Source organism: Homarus americanus, unplaced genomic scaffold (genome assembly GCF_018991925.1).
Source record: "Homarus americanus isolate GMGI-L3 unplaced genomic scaffold, GMGI_Hamer_2.0 scaffold23578, whole genome shotgun sequence".
Taxonomy (NCBI): domain Eukaryota; kingdom Metazoa; phylum Arthropoda; class Malacostraca; order Decapoda; family Nephropidae; genus Homarus; species Homarus americanus.
The window spans coordinates 10,098,972-10,119,682 of NW_024733231.1; the positions used below are offsets into that span (position 1 = coordinate 10,098,972).

Sequence of the window (20,711 nt, forward strand, 5' to 3'; positions counted from 1 at the left end):
TAGGCAGGAGGAAACAATACCAGGCAGGAATAACAAATGCAGAGGAAACAATAATAGGCAGGTGAAACAATAACTAGGCAGGGGACACAATACCAGGCAGGGTGAAATACAATTAGGCAGGAGAAGTAATACTAGGCAGAGAAATAATAAGGTGTGAAACAATACTAGGTAGGGAACAATACTAGGCAATACTAGGCAGAAACAATACTAGGTAGGGGACACAATACTAGGTAGGAGAAACAATACTAGGTAGGTAAACAATAATGGGGGACACAATACTAGGTAGGGAAATAATAACAGGTAGGGAAACAATACTAGGGTAGGAGGACATGCTACTAGGCAGGTGAAACAATACTAGGTAGGGACACAATAACTAGGCAGGAGGAAAAATAATCAGGGCAGGTGAAACAATAACTAGGCAGGGGACACACAATAGCAGAGAAACACACCAGGGCAGGGGAAACAATAACAGGCAGGGACACAATAACAGGGGCAGGTGAAATAACTAGGCAGGGGACACAATACTAGGCAGGAGGAAACAATAACAGGTAGGTGAAACAATACTAGGTAGGGGACACAATACTAGGTAGAGAAACACACTAGGCAGGTGAAATAATACTAGGTAGGGGACACAATACTAGGCAGGTGAAACAATACTAGGTAGGGGACACAATACTAGTAGGAGGAAAATACCAGGCAGGTGAAACAATACTAGGTAGGGGACACAATACTAGTAGGTGAAACAATACTAGGTAGGGACACACACTAGGCAGGAGGAAACAATAATTAGGTAGGTGAAATAACAATAGGCAGGGGACACAATAACTAGGCAGGGAGAAACAAACCAGGCAGGTGAAACAATAACTAGGCAGGGGACACACACTAGGCAGAGAAACAACAATTAGGCAGGGGAAACAATACTAGGCAGGGAGAAATACACTAGGAGGTGAAATAATAATAGGCAGGGGACACAATAATAGAGGAGGAAACAATAACAGGCAGGTGAAACACACTAGGGGTAGGGGACAAGGTTAATGGGGCAGGGAAACAATAACTAGGAAGGGGAGAAATAATACTAGTAGGGACACACAAGGTAGGGAAACAATACTAGGTAGGGGAAATAATACTAGGAGGGAAACAATAACAGGGGTAGGAGAAAATAATAATTAGGCAGGGGGAAACAATAATTAGTAGGGGAACAATAACCAGGTGGGGAAATAATAACCAGGTAGGGGAAACAATAACAGGCAGGGAAATAACAATTAGGGGCAGGGGAAAATCCAGGCAGGGAAACAATAACTAGGCAGAGGACACACAACAGGGGTAGGGAAACAATACTACCAGGCAGGGGAAACAATAACTAGGCAGGGGAAACACACTAGGCAGGGAAACACAACTAGGCAGGGAAACAATAAGGGCAGGGGAAATAATAACAAGGCAGGGGAAACAATAAGGCAGGTAAATAAGGTAGGGGGAAATAATACGCAGGGTAGGGGACACAATAACAAGGTAGGGAAACAATACTAGGTAGGGACACAATAACAAGGTAGGGGAAATAATAATAGGTAGGGGACACAATAACAAGGTAAATAATAATTTAGGTAGGGAAATAATAATGGTAAAACAATAACAAGGTAGGGAAACACACCAGGCAGGGGAAACAATAACAAAGGTCAGGAAACACACCAGGCAGGGGACACAACAATAAGGCAGGGGAAACAATAAGGCAGGGGAAACAATAACTAGGCAGGTGGGGAAACAATAACAAGGCAGGGGAAACACACCAGGTAGGGGAAACACACAAGTAGGGGACACAATGGGGAAACAATAACAAGGTAGGGAGGACACACACTAGGGGAGGGGACACACACTAGGCAGGGGGACACACACTAGGGTAGGGGAACACACCAGGTATGGGGGACATAATCACTAGGTAGGAGGACACAATAACTAGGTAGGGGACAATAACAAGGTAGGGACACAATAATTGGTAGAGGGGGCACAATAATTAGGCAGGGGAAATAATAACAAGGCAGGGGGAAACAATAACAAGGCAGGGGACACAATAATCAGGTAGGGACAAACAACCAGTAGGGAACAAACAATAAGGCAAGGAGTGAAAACAATAACAAGGCAGGGGACACACAAGGCAGGGGACACAATAACTAGGCAGGGGAAACACAACAAGGAAGGGAACACACTAGGCAGGGGACACACAATGTAGGGGGGAAACAATAAGGTAGGGGAAATAATAACAAGGCAGGGGGAAACACAATGTGGGGGACACACACTAGGCAGAGGAAACAATAACAAGGTAGGGGACACAATAACAAGGTAGGGGACACAATACTAGGTAGGGGAAACAATAACAAGGTAGGGGAAACAATACTAGTAGGGGAACAATAACTAGGTAAATAACAAATAAGGTAGGGGAAATAATAACAAGGCAGGGAAACAATAATAAGGTAGGGAAATAATAACAAGGTAGGGGGGAAATAATAAGGGAGGGGAAACAATAATCTAGGCAGGAGGAAACAATAACAAGGCAGGGGGAACAATAACAAGGAAGGAAACACACAACAAGGCAGGGGACACAAAAATTGGTAAAATAACAATCAGGCAGGGGGACACACACTGGGGACACAATAAATAGGCAGGGGGACACACAAGGCAGGGGAAACAATACTGCAGGGGACACAATAACAAGCAGGGACACAATACTAGGCAGGGGAAAATAACTAGTAGGGGACACAATAACAAGGCGGGGAAATAATAATCAGGGAAACAATAACTAGGCAGGAGGACACAATAACTAGGCAGGGGGAAACAATAACTAGGCAGGGGACACAATAACTAGGCAGGGGACACAATAACTAGGCAGGGGACACAATAACTAGGAAGGGGGCACAATAACTAGGCAGGGGACACAATAACTAGGCAGGAGGACACAATAACTAGGCAGGGGACACAATAACTAGGCAGGGGGAAACAATAACTAGGAAGGGGGCACAATAACTAGGAGTCGTTCTAGTTATAATACAACTAGTGTGCCGAGACTTAACTCACTTCATAACACACCAAGTTGTAGTGCTCGGGTGTGTCAGCTCCTCGTCATCTCCTCATGTGAATCAATATGACCAAGATCAGTGAACGACACAGTCAGGCTCCCCAGTCACAGACAGTCAAGCAGACAGTCACTGACAGTCACCTGCTGACAACCAAAACAAACCTACATGTCTACTTCCGGTTTTTGTTACTTACTTCTCGCTGTTATTTTTTAATTTTATCTCAAAAAAATAAAAATATTTATTTTGTTTCTGTATTTAGATAATATTATAATATTTTTTATATATCTTAGGAAGTTTTATACACTAATAAAACAAGTTTTAATAACATTTACGAGAAATGATCAAGAATATGACCTGGAAATTGTTGATATGAGCAATGTAAAATTAATATAAATTCTTTTCTTTTCTCGACCAACTATAAAAGTAATAATTTATTTAACTACTGTTAGTTTTTTCATAACTCAGAATATTTGGTATTATTTCACTTGTTGCCAATAAACGATTCTCGGGAATTTTATAGTTGTAATGGTAAGTTTGACAAGTCGACAATTTTCTTCAATGGCATTTATGGAGCAAATTACGTTTAAGGGAGATATTTAATATTTTTAACATTAACATTAATATTTAACATTAACATGTTCGTGCGTGGTGGTACACATCCAAAACATGGAACGACTGTGGGGCTCCTCGGTTAGGTTAGGTTCAAAACTGTTTTCTGGTTGTTTTCGACGTGTTTTGAACACTCTTTATCCTGATGTTCACAGCATATCTCTAGAGTCTGAGATGGTAGGTCCCCCCATCTTAGAAACTATTGATTTGCTCCAGAATTGAAGGTCAAATTCGTTCAAAACTCGTCAAAACCCACCAAAAGAACATAATTTCAACTTAGATTTTGTATAGTGGCAACAAGTGAATATTTACCTAATATTCATCCATTGTAGTGCGACTATTTTAGGGTAGCGGCCGGGGGATAGTTTTCTTCAAATTATGATCAAAGTGCCAAATTTAGTGTAATTATAGTATTGTACATTGTCTCATATAAAAGGAAGTTCTTGAAAAATTGCTATTATTTCATTGAGCATTTTAACATTAGTTCTGCAAGGCAGTACATGTTCCAGAATTCAGAAGTGTTATAAAAAGAAATCCATAAAATGTATTGAACTCCTGGGACAACCTGCCAGAGAGTGTTGTGACGACACTGTGTGAGCTGGTTCAAGGCCACACTTGAACAACACTGGAGCAGGTTCAGATACTTTTTTTTTTTTAGGTTAAAGTAGGGAAAGGATGGAAGGCATGCTGGGGCTCAAGACACAGCCAGACATGAAGGATAGAGAAGTTGTGGGGGTAAAGGTTGGAAAAGAAGTTTAATGAGTTACACAGAGGGGGACGACACACCCCTTGTTTTACATATTACCGAGTTTGTTGGCTAGCTAAGCTAACCTAGGATTTAGGATGAGGTTGCACAATGGTTACTTTGGTTGACAATGACTAGTTTGATTTTACAATTACATGTTTATTAAAATCTTATTAACGTACTACTTTATGGAGTCACTAGATTGTGACTTGTTTAATGTGATCTTATATCATCTGAGTCTTAATCTAAGGTGAATCATTGTGGCTGACATAGATGGGTCGCGGGTTGGGTTGTTGTAGTGCTGGCAGACTCCGTGGCCACCAGGCGTGGGGTTGTAGTGGATTTCTCCCCTACAAACACTGTTTGTCGCTGAGTAGCCGACCCCACCAATTCCCCAGTGTATGCCTCGTGGTCTAGGTCAACCAGCGCCGCCATACATCACGGAGCGGGGGTCAACTACTAAGCCACGCCTACCCCCGCTATTTAAGACCTGACCTCGTGGTGACCTGTCTCTTTCTACCTCCACCAACCAGCCAGCAACACCTCCCCCTCCTCCTGCCTGGCGGTCCTCGCTCCCGCCGGCGAGCATGGCGACCCACAAGCTGTCCTCCTCTGAGCATCCTCACCAACCAGCTCTCTCTACATCACGCTTGTAACCACGCTGCCTTCCCAGCACCAAGCTGCATTGTGCATCCAATACAACATGTATACAGAGAGAGCACTTTGTGAGTTTCCTTTCTCCATTCCAACCTGAGTGTGAACACAAACATCTCATCCCCACAAATGGTGACCCCCGGAGATTCGCACTCACACAGGATGGAGGAGAAACAGATCACTCTCCCAGTCTTCAAGCAACATGGAAGACTGGCTTATCCACCCAGAGGCAGCTCTCATCGGCTCTACAGCTACTGTCTTTACACCGCAGGTTAGACACCCTAGAGCAGCTCTGCTACTCTAAGCAGACAGTCGCTTCTCTTCCGACCCCAGCACACCCGTCCTGCCTCAGCCGCCGACCCCGGCCCAGCAGTAACCCCTGCTGCGGCCCCTGTTCCTGAGTGCGGACCCACACACCCCTCTTTTCTCCCTCAGGTACTCCCTGCTAATGTCCTGCACCCTGCTGCTGTCGTGGACCCAGCTGCTGTCACGAGCCCTCATCCGCTTCTGCTGACGCAGCCCCTGCTCCTGACCCAGGCCCACACACCCCAGCAGGCGCATCTGACGACTCTGTACCTGTCGTGAGGGAAGCACAACATTCATCGCCTCCATACACCCTTTTTCTCCCTCTTTACTCCCACAGATATTGTGTACCTAGACAGTTGTCCCCAGCGACCGGCTCATCCACGCCATCGCCGTTGTCTCACATGAGGCATGCACCGCCCGTTCTGCCTCACATGTGCTATGCAACCCTGCAGACAACAAGTCTCCTACACCGCCTGGAGGGAAGGTGGAGTATTGTAGTGGATTTCTCCCCTACAAACGCTGTTTGTCGCTGAGTAGCCGACCCCACCAATTCCCCAGTGTATGCCTCGTGGTCTAGGTCAACCAGCGCCGCCATACATCACGGAGCGGGGGTCAACTACTAAGCCACGCCTACCCCCGCTATTTAAGACCTGACCTCGTGGTGATCTCTCTCGTTTCTACCTCCACCAACCAGCCAGCAACACCTCCCCCTCCTCCTGCCTGGCGGTCCTCGCTCCCGCCGGCGAGCATGGCGACCCACAAGCTGTCCTTCTCTGAGCATCCTCACCAACCAGCTCTCTCTACATCACGCTTGTAACCATGCTGCCTTCCCAGCACCAAGCTGCATTGTGCATCCAATACAACATGTATACAGAGAGAGCACTTTGTGAGTTTCCTTTCTCCATTCCATCCTGAGTGTGAACACAAACATCTCATCCCCACAGGGTCGCCCTCCGTTGATGTCTTCCCTACATAGGTGGTCTGGGCTGTGAGGGTCGTCCAGGAGCTTGTCCCAAACCTTCTTCTCGAGGCAATGGAACCTGACGTTGAGGGCCTCTGTTTTATTTCTTAAGTGGATGGTTTCCACTGTCTCCTGGTAGGGTGGCGCTTGGCCACTGGCTGATCTCAAACACTTGTTTTGGAGGCTCTGTGGTTGTTGTAGTCTTGTCTTCCCGAGTATGACGAGTGGTATATGTGGGTACTCCAACACAGGCCTCACCAGCGCCTTGTACAGGTGGACTTGTATCTTCTAAGGCATCAGTTTAAAACATTTTAATTTGGCGGCGGCGACTTTAGCTTTCTTTAGTCAGTTCTTCACGTGGGAAATGGTGCTCATCCGAGAGATGATGAGGCCAAGCAGCCTGCCTTGCTTAAATAAAGTATGGTACTCAATCTCTTCGTCGTCGATCAGTAATGACACTTGTGTAGTGGATACTCTCCCCTACAACTGCCACTGCTGTTACTTGCTGATAGTCGATCCCGCAACGAGTTTCTCTGACAAGCCCAGCCGTCTGGACTGCGCAGGGGGGGTAGGAGGTCGGCCAACAGCGACACTTACTTCCGGTGGACATGTATATAAGTTCACAGCCTCGCTGTGAAAGGCATTCTACTGAACGCACTCAAACCAACAAGACCTCCTCTCAACAAGCTCCTCACCACACAGCAGCTCCCTGGCACTGCATTGTACATATAATATAGTATATATAAAACGCAATAGCTGAGTTTCCCTTCTTACTTCCATCCTAGTGCGATCCAACATCACGTTAACCCCATAATGGTGACCCCCGGAGTAATGCACTCACACAGGATGGATGAGAAGTGGATCACTCTTCCAGTCTTCAATCACAACATTGAAGACTGGCTAATCCACATGGAGGCAGCTCTCATCGGCTCTACAGCTACAGACGAACAAAAGTACGCCGCCCTGGTCTGTTCCCTGCCCACAGGAGTCGCCACACAAGTTGCAGAAGTCATTACTAAGCCCCCAGATGACAACAAGTTTGCAGATCTACGAGATGCTCTCAAGGGGCGATACCAGCGGTCTGACACCAGTTTCCTGCAAGACCTATCCGGTCTCTCCCTCGGCAACTCAACGCCTGCACGACTCTGGGACGAGATGCGGAGACTGGACTCCCGCCACACAGACAGGCTTCCTGACACTATCCTGCGCCAGCTTCACACTCAGAAGCTCCCTGCAGAAGTTCGTCTCGCCCTGTCCGCACTGTACTATACAACCTCGGCGACCTACGCAGCCACGGCAGACAGAGTATTCCACGAATACACTCCTGTGCGCCTTGCTGCCGCGGACAACTCAGTGGACATACCGTCACTTTCCGCTGATTTTGTCAACCAGATCAACGCTCCTCAGACGAGCAACACCTCACAAGACATGAGGGACCTGCTACAGTCTCTACACCGCAGGATGGACACCCTCAAGCAGCTCTGCTCCTCCATGCCTGCTGCTGCTCCTGTTCCTGCCCCACGCACTGTGTCCCACCAACCCCGACGTCTTCGTCCTGCCTCGGACGCCGCCGCCAGCTCCCAGCACGGTGCACCTACCCTCTGCTGGTACCATCAATGCTTCAGTGCTAACGCTAGACGTTGTGAGGCTCCCTGCAACTACTCTGGAAACGGCATCGACGGGGATTGGTAGACGCCACAACCTCCGTCACTTCAGGCTTTTCACTGCTGTTTATCACCGACCGCATCTCCGGCAGGAAATTCCTCGTCGACACAGGTTCATCGGTCAGAATCATCCCTCTCTCACTGCAAGACACATCAAAGCAACCCTCTTATGACCTGTTCGCCGCCAACGGTATCCCCATCGCCTCCTACGGCGCACACATCCTCACCTTAGACCTCAGTCTTCCCAAGACTCTGCGCTGGTCCTTCGTGGTGGCAGACGTCTCTCAACCCATCCTTGGCTTCGACTTCCTCACCTTCCACAAGCTCGTCGTCGACCCAAGCAACCTCTGCCTCATCCATGAGCCTACAGCACACACGATCTGGGGTACACGTCCTGCAGTCGCCTGCTCAAGGAACTTTTCTCACCCCGAGTCTCTCCACCACCACCTATGTCGGGAATCTTCCTCCATATTGAGACTATAGGACCCCCAGTCTTCTCACCCTTCGCCGACTTCGCCCTGAGCTCCTGAACGCAGCCAAGGCGGAATTCAACAGACTCCTGCAAGACGGCATCATTCGACCTTCAAAGAGTCCCTGGGCATCTACTCTTCACATGGTTCCAAAGCCATCATCCAACGACTGGAGGACATGTGGTAACTACAGATCTCTGAACCTCGTCACCAAACCCGACAGGTACCCTATCCCGCATGTCCAGGACTTCCACCACAAACTCCACGGCAAGACTATCTTCTCGAAGATCGACTTGGAGCGTGCCTTCCATCAGATTCCAGTAGCACCTGCAGATGCCCAGAAGACAGCCCTCACCACTCCTTTTGGTCTCTTCGAGTATGCCTTCATGAGTTTTGGGCTACACAATGCAGCTCAGACCTTCCAGAGGTACATGGACCACATGCTTTGCGACCTCGACTTTGTCACTGTCTACATAGACGACATTCTCGTCGCATCTCCAATGCCTGCCAAGCATCATCACCACCTACAGCTCCTTCTCCAACGCCTGCCAAGCATCACCACCACCTACAGCTCCTTCTCCAACGCCTGCCGAGCATCACCACCACTTACAGCTCCTGCTCCAACGCCTGCCGAGCATCACCACCACCTACAGCTCCTTCTCCAACGCCTGCCGAGCATCACCACCACCTACAGCTCCTTCTCCAACGCCTGCCGAGCAACACCACCACCTACAGCTCCTTCTCCAACGCCTGCCGAGCACCACCACCACCTACAGCTCCTTCCTTCTCCAACGGCTGCCGAGCAACACCACCACCTACAGCTCCTTCTCCAACGCCTGCCGAGCATCATCACCACCTACAGCTCCTTCTCTAATGCCTGCCGAGCATCACCACCACCTACAGCTCCTTCTCTAATGCCTGCCGAGCATCACCACCACCCACAGCTCCTTCTCCAATGCCTGCCGAGCATCATCACCACTTACAGCTCCTTCTCCAACGCCTGCCGAGCATCACCACCACCTACAGCTCCTTCTCCAACGCCTGCTGAGCATCATCACCACCTACAGCTCCTTCTCCAACGCCTGCCGAGCATCACCACCACCTACAGCTCCTTCTCCAACGCCTGCAGAACAACAACATGAAAGTTCATCCAGCCAAGTGCGTCTTCGGACCCTCCTCTATCGACCTCCTTGGTCACAGAGTCTCGTCGAGCGGCATCCAATCCCTACCACAGAAGGTAACTGCCGTCAATGAGTTCCCCAGACCTGAAAAGGCGAAGAAACTCCGAGAATTCCTGGGTTTAGTCAACTACTACCACCGCTTCATTGGCCAGGCTGCTACTGTCCTCGTCATCCTCTACGACCTTCTCAAGGGACTCCCCAAGATGTCTCACAAGCCTCTCGTATGGACTCAAGAGGCTGTTACGGCATTCACCACTATCAAGCAGCACATCACACGCCTTACCCTCCTGGCTCACCCTGCACCCAACGCCCGGACCACTCTCACAGCAGAAGCTTCTTCTACTGCCGTGGGAGCCGTCTTACAACAGGGTATCAACGGAACTCTCATGCCCATTGCCTTCTCACAGCTGCTTCAACCACCTCAACTCAAGTACAGCGCCTTCGATCGAGAGCTCCTGGCCATATATCTTGCTGTCAAGCATTTCCAGCACTTCCTCGAGGCCCGTCAGTTCACCATCTTCACTGATCACAAGGCCCTCGTCCACGCCTTCAGTGCCTGGCCTGCCAGTCCTCTAAGAGACATCGACACACACGTGCTCCCTTAGAAAACTTTCCTATATCCAAAGGACGCTTCCAGGTAGTGCACCTCGACATCGTGGGACCTCTTCCATCATCCTGCGGCAACACCTACATCTTCACCTGCATTGACCATTTCACCAGGTGGACAGAACCCATTCCCATGTCTAATGCTACAGTAGAGTCAGCCGTCTGCGCCTTCCTGTCCGGTTGGGTCTCCCATTTCGGCCCTCCCACGACTATCATCACTGACCGAGGAGTCCAGTTTGAGTCTCACCTCTGGCATAGTCTCCTGCAGTTCCTCAGCACTTCCAGGCACCGCACTACCGATTACCACCCTCAGTCCAACGGCATGGTAGAGCGGTTTCATCGTCAGCTGAAGGACGCCATCAAGGCACAGCACGACCCTTACAGCTGGACGGATGCTCTACCCTTAGTGCTCCTTGGCCTCCGCGCATCACACAAAGAAGACATGGACTGCAGCCCAGCAGATCTCTCCCTAGGCGAACCCCTTCGCCTCTCCAGGGACTTCTCACCTACTCCTGACCTTGACCACTTCACTCCTGCTGCCCATCATAACCTACTGCAAACACTACGACGGGCAGTTTGTGCATTCAAGGCTACTGCCCCACGCCAGCCTTCCCATTGCCCTGAACACATCCCTCCTGCACTACTCAATGCCGAGTATGTCTTCGTCAGGCGCTATGTTCACCGCAACCCACTTCATCGCCCCTACGACGGACCCTTCCCGATTTTTGCAGTCAGCGAAGTTCCTGACGATCATTCGCAATGGCAGACACGACACCGTCAGCATAGACCGAGTGAAGCCAGCCATCTTACCCGTTAGGCCCCAGCCCAGCATTACCCCCAACAAACTACGGCTGCACCAGTCTGCCCACAATTGTCACTTGCAGCACCACCTCGTCCACAACATTTCTGCGTACCCTCTTTACATCCTCAGGTACCTCCTCCTCCTGACGTGGACCCTGCTCCTGATGAGGGTCCTGCACCCGGACCTATGGACCCAGACACCCCACCAGGCGCCCCTGAGGACTTTGCACCTGCCGCGAGAGAAGCACCACATTCCTCGCCTGTTCAACCTTCTCTTACCCACAACCCTCCTTCTCCCTCTGCTTCTCCCACAGATCTCATGTCCCTAGACGGAGTCGTCACCCGTAGCGGCCGAGTGGTCCACACCCCCGCCCGTTATGTTTCCTGCAGCGCTCGGAGGGGAGGGGGAGTATTGTAGTGGATACTCTCCCCTACAACTGCCACTGCCGTTAGTTGTAGTTGCTGATAGCCGATCCCGCGACGAGTTTCTCTGACAAGTCCAGCCATCTGGACTGACGCCTGCACGAGGGGGGGGTCGGCCAACAGCGACACTTACTTCCGGTGGACATGTATATAAGCTCAGAGCCTCGCTGTGAATTGCATTCTACTGAACGCACTCAAACAAACCAACAAGACCTCCTCTCAACAAGCTCCTCACCACACAGCAGCTCCCTGGCACTGCATTGTACATATAATATATTACAGGCATCCCCCTCGTTACGCAAGAGTTCCGTCCCTGGAAAATTGACCGTATTGCGAAATTCCATAACGCGAAACCTATTTTCCCATTGACTTCCATTAAAAAACTGGAGATGCGTTCCTATGGAATTTTTTCAGCCCCCAAAAAGTAATTCAAGCACTTTTATGAATGAAAATAAACATTTATAAACACATACTGTACAATAATACAGTACGTACATCAAATAATTTATGATATACAGGGTACATGTAATATGAAGAGAAATACAGTTGGAATAAATAAAAATATTGTACTGTACTCACCACAAAAGATGTTGACTGCTGCGTGAGGATTGGTGGTGCAAAGAGAGTTATTGGGAGGGAGAGGCACTACTCTCTTCTGCCCTGCCCTGTAAATCATCATCTGCTTCATCATCTGCTTTAAGCTTTTCTCTGAGGATGAATAACTCATCCAAAGTTGTTTGATGTTTACGGCTTACCTTCTCCTTGTACAGCTCAGTGTAGGAACTGAGAGCATTGTTAACTGCTCTTGCAATCTTGATGTTCCTTTCACGGTTGGGGTCGTTATCAGCAAAGATTTGCAGACCTTCCTCCCTCTATTAGTGCAAATGCTTTAGACATATCCTTTGCTGTCAACTGAAGTGGGGTGGGTGGAGATTCTATATCCCCTTCTTTTTGTCCTGCAGCTCGCTCTTGTTCCAGCATCATCAGATCTTCATTAGTCAAATCTTCTCTATGGGACTCTAACAACTCAACCACATCATTTTCTACGACTTCTTCAAAGCCTACATTATTTGCAAGTGTCACAATGTCTTATTGGACTTACTGTAGACTTTCAGCTTGTGAAAAACCTTCAAATTCATGGACACACTCTGGCCATATGTTTTTCCATTCATAGCTGAGGTTTTCACTTCATCCCATGACTCGGCTATATTATCCACAGCATCCAAGATGTTGAACTTTTTCCAGAAGTCCCTAATTGTAGGTTTATCCTCCCCATCAATTGCTTTTATGAGCTGCAAAAAAGTTTTCCTTAGATAATATGCCTTAAAGTTAGCTATCACACCTTGATCCATTGGCTGGAGCAAGGAAGTTGTGTTCTTGGGGATGTACTCTACTCTCACATTATCAGAAAGATCATTTAAATTTACTGGGTGGCTTGGTTCATTGTCTATGAGGAGCAGTGCTTTATTAGATATGTTACGCCTTTTGGCATTATATCTTTCTACAGCAGGGCAAAAATAGTTAGTGAACCAGTCTTGGTAAAGGGTCATAGTCATCCAAGCCTTCTTATTGGAATGCCAAATCACAGGTAGATTAGACTTGGCATAGCCCTTGAGAGCCCCTGGATTTTCTGAGTGATACACAAGTAGGGGCTTTAATTTCATGTCACCTGAAGCATTTCCTCCCAGAAGAAGTGTTAAACGATCTTTGGATGCTTTAAAGCCTGGTGCTGATTTTTCTTCAGTGGAAATAAAAGTTCTAGCAGGCATGCGCTTCCAGAAAAGCCCAGTTTCATCAACATAGTACACTTGTTCTGGTGTGTAACCCCCTTCATCAATAATTTTCTTCAGCTCAGCAGGATATGTATTAGCAGAATCTGTATCAGCACTGGCAGCTTCACCGCTCATTTTTATGTTGTGTAAATTAAGGCTCTTCTTAGACCTTTCAAACCAGCCTTTACTAGCCAGAAAAGGTTTAACCTCAGAAGATGCACCTTCCTCTTCCTGTAAATCATTTTAATGTATAAACTTATGGCTTCCTGTTGAATAACCATAGTGTTTAGTGGCACATTGTGTTTAGTCTGATCTTCAATCCAGACACTTGGGAGTCGTTCCATATTCAACATCACATCACTTTGATGAAAATACAAGGTTCGAGCAGTTAATGGAGTAGCAGCTTCAGCACTTGACCTAATTCTGTCCTTATCATCATGGATTGTTCCCACTGTTGAAGTAGCGAGACCTAATGTTTTTGCAATCTGGCCAAGTTTTTCTCCAGCATCAAACCTTCTTAAAATGTCAAGTTTAATATCCAATGTAATGCCTTTGTGGCTTCTTTTTGCACTACTGCGGTCACTTCCACTTGATGGCCTCTTTCCAGTCATCTTGAATAAGGGTAATGCACTGTACCGGTACTGTATTTACTGTATGTTTGTTAAAGTTAAATCAAACTGCAGGGGCGCGAAACATGCGCGCACAGTGGATGTAAACAATGGAGTGACTCCTCTTGGCGGTAGCAAACACCAAGAAATCCACACCAAACAAATTATCATTTTCAACAAAAAAATTTAATTTTATATAGTGATTTTTTTATTAAATTGTTAAAAATTTACCCCAATTTCCGTAAGGGCGGATTTACGGGCTGTAAGCGAAATTATTGGTCATAATTTACAAATTCCGTAGAAGCGAAATTCCATAACCCGGGCTTCCTTAACGTGGGGGATGCCTGTATATATAAAACGCCATAGCTGAGTTTCCCTTCTCACCTCCATCCTAGTGCAATCCAACATCACGTTAACCCCACAATGTTGTTGTAGGAGAGAGGTAACAGGTAGAAGACAGTTGTTGTTGGAGAGAAGTAACTGTTGAAGATATTATATTACAGCAAGATAGATGAATGAAGGAACAATGTGTGAATATTTGCTTCTGATTCTCACCTTCTCTCTTAGAGAGAAATGTTTCGAGAGTTGAAAAAAAAAAGATGTGTCAAGAGTCAGAGCCACATATAGTCAGATACATGGTGAGCAAACACTGGTAATGTTTCCCTTTGAGACAACAAGACTGTGATGGACGGTAGAGGTACAGTAGTAGTGGACACATCACTAGGTGAAACAATGTAAAATCTTCCATATACAGTAGAAGTCCAAAAATCCGGACTGCTTGGGGATTGGGTTGGTCCGGATTTTCGGATTTTCCGGATTCTCAGGCAGTACTTTTAAAATTCAAATTTAAGGAGAAATAAAGAAGAGATGAACAGGCACATTTTGATAGTTTAATCATTAGCAAATATAGCATGCTTCATTTATCAAAACGAGCAGTTTTAAGGAAAAAGCTGTGAATTCTAGAATTTTATTCTTTGCCTCTTTTATATCATAAATTGTAGACCTTCCATTGTCGTATGATTCCATTCAAACAGTATTGCTCACTTCATGTTCTAGTTTCTTAATTATTTCAAGTTTGTCACTCAATTTCAACATGTTCTTCTTTCTCTTCACACAATGAAGTTTATCTACCTTAGGAGCCATTATTATGGGCTTGTACAGTACAGTACTCTGTAAATGAAAAGAGTAGGAGTCAAAATTTCATACGTTGTCACAGTTTGATTGCTCGTTTTAAAGTGGCGACCGCGTGGTCACTTGTTGTCGCTGTGCAGCTGTGGCGCTCATGCATACGCATATACACACAAAAGCCTGCTAAAAAAAAAAAAAAAATTGAATTTCCTAAAAGTCCGGATTCTCGGGTGGTCCAAATTTCTGGCATCCGGATTTTTGGACTTTTACTGTACAGTATATGAGTACACTACAGCATAATAATGTGTTGAAGGATCTCATACTCCACTTAAGATATTTTTATATTTCCTTTATTGGAAAGTGATAAACATGGTAGGTCATCATCTACTTGTACAAAAATCACTCAATATTGTTTCTTTATATCTAATCATATATATATATATATATATATATATATATATATATATATATATATATATATATATATATATATATATATATATATATATATATATATATATATATATATACACACACACACACACACATATATGATGACCAGTAAAAAGCGGAAATAAAAAATATTAATATATATATTATATAGGATTCCTCAGAAGTCAGAAATAAACATTTTACTTAACAGCTCTGAATTTTTTTTCTGTTCTTACCAAAGTGTTATTTAAAAGGCTACCCAATATAGTTTTTAATAGTTATTATTTTTTTATTAGTTAACATTGGGTTATGTGTCAATATGTGAGTTGGAAAATATTAAAAGGTTGTTTTACTAACTAGAATATAAAAATATGAAATAGCTTTTCTTCTTATCTTACAATAGATCATATTTGTTACATATTTTGATTTAAGTTCAACACAAAGAACCAACAGCTGCTTCTGACAGATGCAAGCATTAAGGCAAGAGTTAAGATGCTTATGTTAACTATGAAATACAAAAACAATAATGTGGAAGTCAGTTGCTTATTCATGAAAATAGAGAAGAACTGTTCCACATCTATGACAACTGAAGACTCTCCCTAAGCTTCTTAACTGAAACCCAAGCAAGTGTAAATCCCTTCTTATTGACTGTGTTAGTATTCCTTACTCTACAAAAAGTACAGTACTTGTACAGTACTAACATTAGTACAAACATTACTTAACATAAACATGTGCATGACATTAAGTTAATTTGGTTTAGTAAAGGTTGGTATTTCTCAGATATGATTCAAATAGGAAATATTTTTGAAGATTGAACTTAAAAAACTTTATTTCTATCAACACAAATGTAAAAAAAAAATCGAATTTTTAGTTCAAAATATCACTTTTGAAAACTAATGTAACAGGTCTTGTAAAATGCACAAGTTTTTGAGGGATATTAAAAATAAAATGAATAGAAGCGAGTAAATGGCAAGGCACTGTGTTCCACTTATAGCACTTTTGTATCATATGAATATTAAGCACTTAAGAAATAGCTGATGTTTTTGCACTAACATCTCCCATAAGATTTGAGAAAATATTAAAATATATCAAGTGAAAGGTACTCAGCCTTGTGGCCGAGAATTATCTCATTAACCTTTGAGTGTAAAGTTACTCTTGGTGTACAATGTGACTCATAACAATGATTTGTGTACTACCTGTACTTAATGTTCAACACTAAGTTGTTACAGCTGATGTGCCAGCTTTCATACTATTGCTTCTGTTTTACCGAGTTTTTTCAGGATGAAACATGAATAAAAATGTGTATTTAATTCAATGGTAGATACTCATTGACTTTAATAAGCATCTAAATATAGTCAAATTCACTTTATGGACAAGCCACATCTATCTGTTTATATCCAACACATGAAAAACAACTTTTAAAGCTTCTCAGCTGCCTAACTTGTTCACACCACAATCTGTATCTATTGTCAACATCTCCCTTAAGTCCTTCATCATCCTTGTATTTATTCTTTAACTGATCTACTGTATTGTTTATATACTTAATCACCAAAATCTCAGCAAGGATATTAACTTCCCAGGAATTGATATACAGGAAAACTGCAGTAGTTCAAGGACTGTTTCTCTCCTGCCAGTTCTGCCTTTACTGTCATCATACAAAAGCGAATAGCCAGAAATTATTGTTCTTTCTTAACAGTGACTGTCTTGGCTCCTGCAACATCAAAGAGCTCCTTTGCGTTGAAGCTGGCAATAATCTTCCGCTCTCCATGAATGCGAGGCAGGAACTGAATAGTGTGTGAGAACTTCCCTTTAGCTGCCACTTCACTGCAAAATATACAAAAATATTAGTAAAGCCATTAGTTATGAAAACTAAGACCATTTTACCTAAAATCAGAAAAAAATGTAAATGCATGAAAAGAAATACTATCAAGAATGTCAAATATGAAGAAGTGTGATTATGAAGGTAGTGTAGTATTAAGTTTTTTATTTACTGTATATATATATATATGCCCACTGAACCCACAAGAAATCCAAGAATGTTAACAGAACATATGGGATTACCTAATAGAGACTGGTCTTAATCAAATCTCTAATTTTTCCTAATATGCACAACACCTATGTTCTAGTAAAAATAACATCTTTTACTCTTATGATGGTACACATGCAATACTAATACTTAAGAGCAGGAAATACACCGCCAAGTTAATGTCCATTCAAATAATGGACTCGACTCCCTCCCCCTCTTCTCACACTACACTGCTGGCTCTTCCCTCTCTGAGAAATTTTTGGGGGAAAACCACTAGATTTTAATAAATAATACCTCAAACTAAAGTTAGGATAATATAATTGACATTGCTGGATTCCTTGTAAGACCAGGAATATTTTAATATAAATGTCATATATTTTGCACAAAAGATAACATATTTACTCAGAGTAAACATTATATCTAAAATTTGTATGTCTAATGCAAAATCTATGATGTTTATATTCAAAATGATCATCAAATTGTAAGAATTCCAGCAATGTAAATTTTATTCTGACCGGGTAATTTGTATGAATTTTATGAGCTAAAACAAATATCTTCAGTTAATAAAAAAAAAAAAATATTCTTCACACTGTAACAGATGGTCGGTCGGTCCCTCCCTACCAGATGTGTGGGAAAACCAGAATATTTACCTTTTTAGTAATAAATAATACCTCAAACTAAAGTTAGGATAATATAATTGACATTGCTGGATTCCTTGTAAGACCAGGAATATTTTGAATATAAATGTCATATATTTTGCACAAAAGATAACATATTTACTCAGAGTAAACATTATATCTAAAATTTGTATGTCTAATGCAAAATCTATGTGTTTATATTCAAAATGATCATCATATTGTAAGAATTCCAGCAATGTAAATTATATTCTGACTGGGTAATTTGTATGAATTTTATGAGCTAAATAAAAAAAAAAATTATACTTCACCGCGTATATGAGTAGATGAACCGCGTTAATTGAAAGTTCGGTATCTGGCGGGGCACCGCGTATATGAAAAATCGCGTTAAGTGAAACCGCGTAAAGCGGGGTAATACTGTATATATATATATATATACATACGTCTCTATGTTTGTCTTTGATACCCCTAAAATGTTCTACACTATGGAGGGTATACGCAAACACTTGTTATCTTGAAAATAGGTTCTTTTTCTCGTACGGGAGATATACAGAGGAACAATAGACAGTGGGCTTCCACGCCATAAGGACTAGCGATCTCAACTCTCTGTATCACTCTGCGCTGGCATGTACAGATGCCAGCATTCACAAGCTGAATACATAATATGTAAATATGATAATTCACATACATAACATGGTGCATAATAAATGGAAATATTACATAGGATTAATACATGTTCTGTAATACTTTACTATACATAATTAATAGAGTAATATAAGAATACACAGCTTAAGGTACTACTTCGTGTCCATATTATACAACGTCCACATCTGGCATCTCTCATCTCCTTGTAACATATAACTGGTCTGCTCTTGTCACTTCATATCATTAGCTCTTCAGAATACAGTATACTCATTTCATCACTTATATACATTATTTTCTTTATTTCATATATTTTTTAATCTATTCAACTGTACAGTATGTACTATCTTTTCTTCAAATATTTTACTTGAATTCACTTAAGAACCGATCCATGGCAGTTGTTGTCGAGGGATCGATCTCTCACTCTTTCTATACCAATAGTGGTGTCCCACAGGATTCTGTTCTTTCACCTACTCTCTTCCTTCTTTTTATCAATAATTTACTTCGCACTACAACTAATTCTATCCATTCTTACGCTGATGATTCTACTCTTCACTCTTCTTCACATTTTCCCCTTCCCCCTAATTCTCAAACTAGATCTGTTTCTAGAGCTGATATCATTACATCTATCAATGTGGATCTGTGCACCATCTCCGAATTGGGAGGCAGAAACTTGGTTAAATTCAGTAGTAATAAAATTCAGTATTTACCAATTACACTTTCCAAATTAAATGATCTCCCACCAATCACATTTCAAGACGCAATCATTTTGCCAAATTTTAGAATAGATATGCTAGGCCTCATCAATTCCTCTAATACAGTACGTCATGGAAGCCACACATCCTCAACATTGCTAAAGCTGCCTCCCGAAAGTTGGGAATGCTGTACAGATGCCGCAGCTACTTCACTCCTGAGCAGTTGCTTCAAGTTTATAAGGGATTCAATCGTCCTAACCTGGAGTACTACTCTCATATCTGGGGTGGAATTTCTTCTCTCCAACTGTTAGATAGGTTGGAATCAAAGACATTTTGTCTTATTCACTCTCTTGAAAAGACTGCAACAGAGAGGATTTACAAAAACTCTAGTAAGAATTTTAAAATATTTTTCTGTATTGTAATCATCCTGTACATGTTTAAGAAACTGTCTGTACTGTACTTATGTTTCCTCCGGGCCTTAGGTTCCTCTTAATACTTTTATCTTCTTCACCACTGATCGGCTCGTTAGCCGCCCGAGCGATCGGTCACGTCTCTGTCACGCACTGTTGGCAAGTACTGGGCATGCACCGGCTCCTGAATGTACCTGAACCTGCTCCAGTGTTGGTCAAGTCTGGTCTTGAAAGAGCTCACACTCGGTGCCATCACAACACTTTCTGGCAGATTGATCCAAGAGTTCACAACTCTCACTCCGAAAAAGTTTGCCCTCACAGTTTTCTGGACTTGCGGCCTCTTCAATCTTGAGCTGTGACCCCTTGTGGGGCGAGCGTCCGCCAGCTCCAAGTAAGGACACTTGACTGAGTAGTGCCCCTTGAGATGCTTATACACCTCACTTAAGTTCAGGTGCTCCAATCTCTCAGGGTAGTTGAGGTACAGAAGTGCAGGCACCAGTCTGGTGGCCCTCCTTTGAAAATTTTCATTCAACTGACCAGACGGGGTGACAGTACCCCAGATGAGGAAGCACTTCACTCTTGAAGATCGTTACGACCTTCTTATAAGACTTAATAATTTATTTGCCCGATTTACCTTCTTCTCGCAATGGCCCGAGAACTTCAGCTCATTGTCAACATACACACCTAGGTCCTTCTCACATTCAGTCTCAAATAGTGCAGTTTCTTCATCCCGTTGGGACATATGATACGCCTCTTTACCGTTGGTACGCCCCAGGTGCATCCTCTTACATTCGTGACATTGACTCTCAGCAGCCATTTCTTTGACAAATTATTGAAGCTCACAGAGATCCTTCTGCAGCTCTTCACAGTCCGTA

At 43.8% G+C, this 20,711-nt stretch overlaps 3 protein-coding genes across 3 annotated transcripts in view; all 3 read right to left on the reverse strand.

The window, feature by feature from the left end:
• Nucleotides 1-3,217, reverse strand: part of LOC121869749 (probable E3 ubiquitin-protein ligase HERC1) — a gene marked incomplete in the record, with an annotated part of 301,592 nt that extends 298,375 nt beyond the window's left edge. Inside the window, 1 exon segment of the mRNA XM_042371322.1 lies at nucleotides 3,067-3,217.
• Nucleotides 3,218-11,109: 7,892 nt separating this feature from the next.
• On the reverse strand, nucleotides 11,110-14,258 carry LOC121869516 (tigger transposable element-derived protein 1-like). Its single transcript, XM_042370869.1, has 4 exons — nucleotides 14,253-14,258; nucleotides 12,616-13,491; nucleotides 12,244-12,360; nucleotides 11,110-11,250 (listed from the first exon to the last, which is right to left on the reverse strand). The coding sequence occupies exons 1-4, from the start codon at nucleotides 14,256-14,258 to the stop codon at nucleotides 11,110-11,112; spliced, it is 1,140 nt and encodes a 379-aa protein (XP_042226803.1).
• A 923-nt stretch (nucleotides 14,259-15,181) lies between these two features.
• LOC121869752 (hemocyte protein-glutamine gamma-glutamyltransferase-like) overlaps nucleotides 15,182-20,711 on the reverse strand; it is a 54,992-nt gene continuing 49,462 nt past the window's right edge. The window contains exon 14 of the mRNA XM_042371325.1: nucleotides 15,182-17,252. Within this exon, the coding sequence (XP_042227259.1) occupies nucleotides 17,105-17,252 (148 nt within the window). The 3' untranslated portion in view covers nucleotides 15,182-17,104. The remainder of the gene's footprint in view (nucleotides 17,253-20,711) is intronic.